The sequence below is a fragment of the Bidens hawaiensis genome, unplaced genomic scaffold (assembly GCF_021521415.1).
Source record: "Bidens hawaiensis isolate Kalapana, Puna unplaced genomic scaffold, B.hawaiensis_p1.1 tig00026969_1, whole genome shotgun sequence".
Classification (NCBI taxonomy): Eukaryota; Viridiplantae; Streptophyta; class Magnoliopsida; order Asterales; family Asteraceae; genus Bidens; species Bidens hawaiensis.
The window spans coordinates 227829-230983 of record NW_027494353.1 but is presented as its reverse complement, the minus strand read 5'-3'; the positions used below and the strand labels follow the sequence as shown (position 1 = coordinate 230983).

The following is a 3155-nucleotide window of genomic DNA, read 5'->3' as shown; positions in this document are numbered from 1 at the left end:
TCGATCAAATTGACAACATTGCAGTTAACTAGTTATCATAATATCATTATGTTTAAAAGGCATAATTACTAGATTGTTACTTAAGCTAATACAAAATGCCCTAATTAGTTGTTGATATAATACAAAATACATAATTACCCGTCTAGGTCATTACTAGTTAAGTTAATATTATACAAAACACCAAAGCCACCAACTACTTAAACCCTACTCGATTTGATCCTGGCTACCTACTTCAAACTAGAAAGTGTAGATCCTGTATGGCCAGGTTTTCACCAAAACCACCAACTCAAGTTTCAGGTGGTCGAAGCTAACATCTAGCCAAATCGCAACCACCAATAGCATAATCGTGCCACACACAGGGCATCGACCTAAACAAAATTTAATCGAACAAACGAATTAACGGAGAAATGTGAATTCCGATACCTGTGAAAAATGTAGTATTAAGGATTGCGTAAAAAATCCAAGCCATTGATCGGTGGGAAGAAGATGAAGACGGAACAACGGGAAGGCACGGCTAGGGTTGCAAGTTGTGATAAGGGTGGGGGGGATTATATTGTATAAGGGGGAACGATTCGACAAAAAGACTGATTTGCCCTTTTATTTAACGGAACAGACTAACAGGGAGTTGACGGAAAACCCAATTGCAAAAAAAAAATAAATAAATAAACATCACAGAAGCCTTATCTACAAAATGACCACTCCATAATTAAAATTTGCGTCTTGGGTTTCACCACATGAACAAACGTAAATTAAATAGATAAACTTTTTTATTTTCGGGTTAAGGTTTGCTAAGTCAAATAATCAACAAACGTATACGGGACTGTAGTGGTATCTCCTTTTAAAAGCAACCAACCTCACGGATTGGTGTGCAGGCAGGCAGGCAGGCAATTCAATCAAATGAAGCATCAAATAGATATCGAATCGGCGAAAGATTACTTGGAGAAAACGAGCTCTGGCGCATCACCTAATGACATCGATTCCATGCCTTATAGGTTCTTCGAACCCATGATCATGTCCGGCCTCAAAATCGATCTCATCGAACCCGGTCGCCTCATCTGCTCCATGAAAGTCCCGCCTCGTTTACTCGTTAGTCCATCACTTTCCAGAAATCGGACACTTGTTTATTGTTCTTTATAATCAGCTGCTTAATTATGCTTTTTATTGGTGAAATTAGGGTTTTGAGTAACTGTTTTTGTGTTTTGGAATTGAAGAATGTAGGTAAGACCTTGCACGGCGGAGCTACAGCAGCGCTGGTGGATGTGGTGGGTTCAGCTGTTATTTGGACTGTGGACAAAGCAACCACCACCGGGGTTTCGGTGGAGATTAATGTTTCTTACTTGGATGCTGCTTTTGCTGGTGTATGTATTCTCTTCATTAATCCCTTAATATTATTATCCTGATTCTGATTTCAATTCTTTGTATATACTGCATATAGTAAGACAGTAACGTTTGTCGTATTTGGTGTAATGTGATTCAAACACACTGCATTTGGGGTTTTGGTAATCAAGTGATCAATTACACACTTGCTGGTTGTAATTGAAAGCCATGAGTGCATTAATCTTTGGTGTTGGTCTATTTCTCCTTGGCCATTTGATCCTGGTTAAATGGCCAAGGAGAGAGAGACAAACACCAATGGTTAATTTGATCATCACTTTAGTTAGTACCGGTGATTGTGTACTTGGTCACTCAGTAGCCAATGGTTACATTAGCCCCAAATGTGTTTCATCTGTCTCACAAGAGACAAAGGCGAAGAGGCGGCGATTACAAATTGCCGGAAGGCCTTTCCACGCCGTGATAAATGCTTCACTTTATTTTAATCTGAAAATATTAAATTGAATCGGGATTCCAGGAATGTTTGGGACTTTGGGAAATAGAATTTCGTAATATGGTTTGCTTTTTTTTTTCTTACCTTGGTTTTCATTTTCTTTTGACTCGGGAAACAACTATATATGCGTCTATGTACCCCAGCAAGGTGTTTCATTCCGTTAACTGTGTTGAGGAGCATTCACTTTTAGAAATAAAAAGTAATATTTTTTTCTTTATTAAAACGGGTCGTTTTGATCCACAATTGCTTTTGTCAAAACCCATTTAGATCCTAACCAAAATAACCATAAATAATAAAAGCAATATATATAATAGGCATAGGAAATTAGTAGTTTAATAATATAGTCTAATAAAAAGGCCTAATATAACTAGAAAAGTGATAGTATTATCACATATAGTCTCTTATTGAATATTGATAGTATAACTTATAAGTATCACAAAATAACAAAGTGAGGATAAATATATAAGTATTTTACCTTATAATTAGCTATGTAATTAATTGTAGGCTTCCTTAGATGACTATAAAGGGGATGCAGGTGAAAACAAGAGATAAACATTTTTATTAGAGCAATTTAGAAGGTTTAAAGCATCTGAATACATTTTGAATAACTTGCAACCCGTTTGACCCGTTTCCTTTCTAAATTTTAAATCTTTTAGCTTCAATCCGTTTCACCTGTTAGAGATATATCATAACCAAAACTGACACATTTGTAATCAGACTAGATTAGCACCTCTTAACTAACACTTCTTTTTATGAACTTTTTTATACAAAGAATTTTTTTACAGGATGAGATTGAGATAGAGGCGAAGGCGTTGCATGTTGGGAAGGCTGTAGCTGTCGTGACTGTAGACCTTAAGAACAAAAGGACCGGAAAACTAGTTGCACAAGGGCGTCACACCAAGTACCTTGCGGTATCAAGTAAATTATGAACCAAAGGTATCATCTCATGTAGAAAATGCCCTCAAATCACATGTATCTTTACATAAGTGGAATAATATTTTTCATGTCTTCGATTTCATGGCATCTATCAAGACAAAAAAATGATGAAAAAAATAATTATATGTCTTTTCAGATTATGTATTAGTTGTACAATTCTAGCTAATATATAAATCTTGATAGAAAGTGAAAATGGGTAGATCAAGTGAGTGACGTTTTGGTTAAAATGGGTAATTATTCTGTGGGAGCAAAAGCGGGTGAAATCAAGTTGGGCCAGCTGCAATTACTTTTTAATGTGGTAAAATATGATTGTTTATAAATATGTTATTAGAAAAGCATTAACATGATTGAATGATGTGTATAAAGTTGATACATTTTTGCTAGTGGGCATACC

General features: G+C 35.8%; 1 protein-coding gene across 1 annotated transcript; it reads left to right on the top strand.

The window, feature by feature from the left end:
- The first annotated feature begins 905 nt into the window (after positions 1-905).
- Positions 906-2871, top strand: LOC143574515 (uncharacterized). Its single transcript, XM_077059117.1, has 3 exons — positions 906-1086; positions 1212-1358; positions 2611-2871. Exons 1-3 carry the CDS (start codon positions 982-984, stop codon positions 2752-2754), a joined length of 396 nt encoding a protein of 131 aa, XP_076915232.1. The 5' UTR covers positions 906-981; the 3' UTR covers positions 2755-2871.
- Positions 2872-3155: the final 284 nt, after the last annotated feature.

What these genes read in the sequence shown, in the direction of transcription:
- LOC143574515 (XM_077059117.1), top strand. Translation starts at nt 982, where the DNA reads ATGCCTTATAGGTTCTTCGAACCCATGATCATGTCCGGCCTCAAAATC. An exon ending in AAGTCCCGCCTCGTTTACTC is followed by an intron (nt 1,087 to 1,211) that starts GTTAGTCCATCA and finishes TTGGAATTGAAG; the next exon opens with AATGTAGGTAAGACCTTGCA. An exon ending in TGGATGCTGCTTTTGCTGGT is followed by an intron (nt 1,359 to 2,610) that starts GTATGTATTCTC and finishes ATTTTTTTACAG; the next exon opens with GATGAGATTGAGATAGAGGC.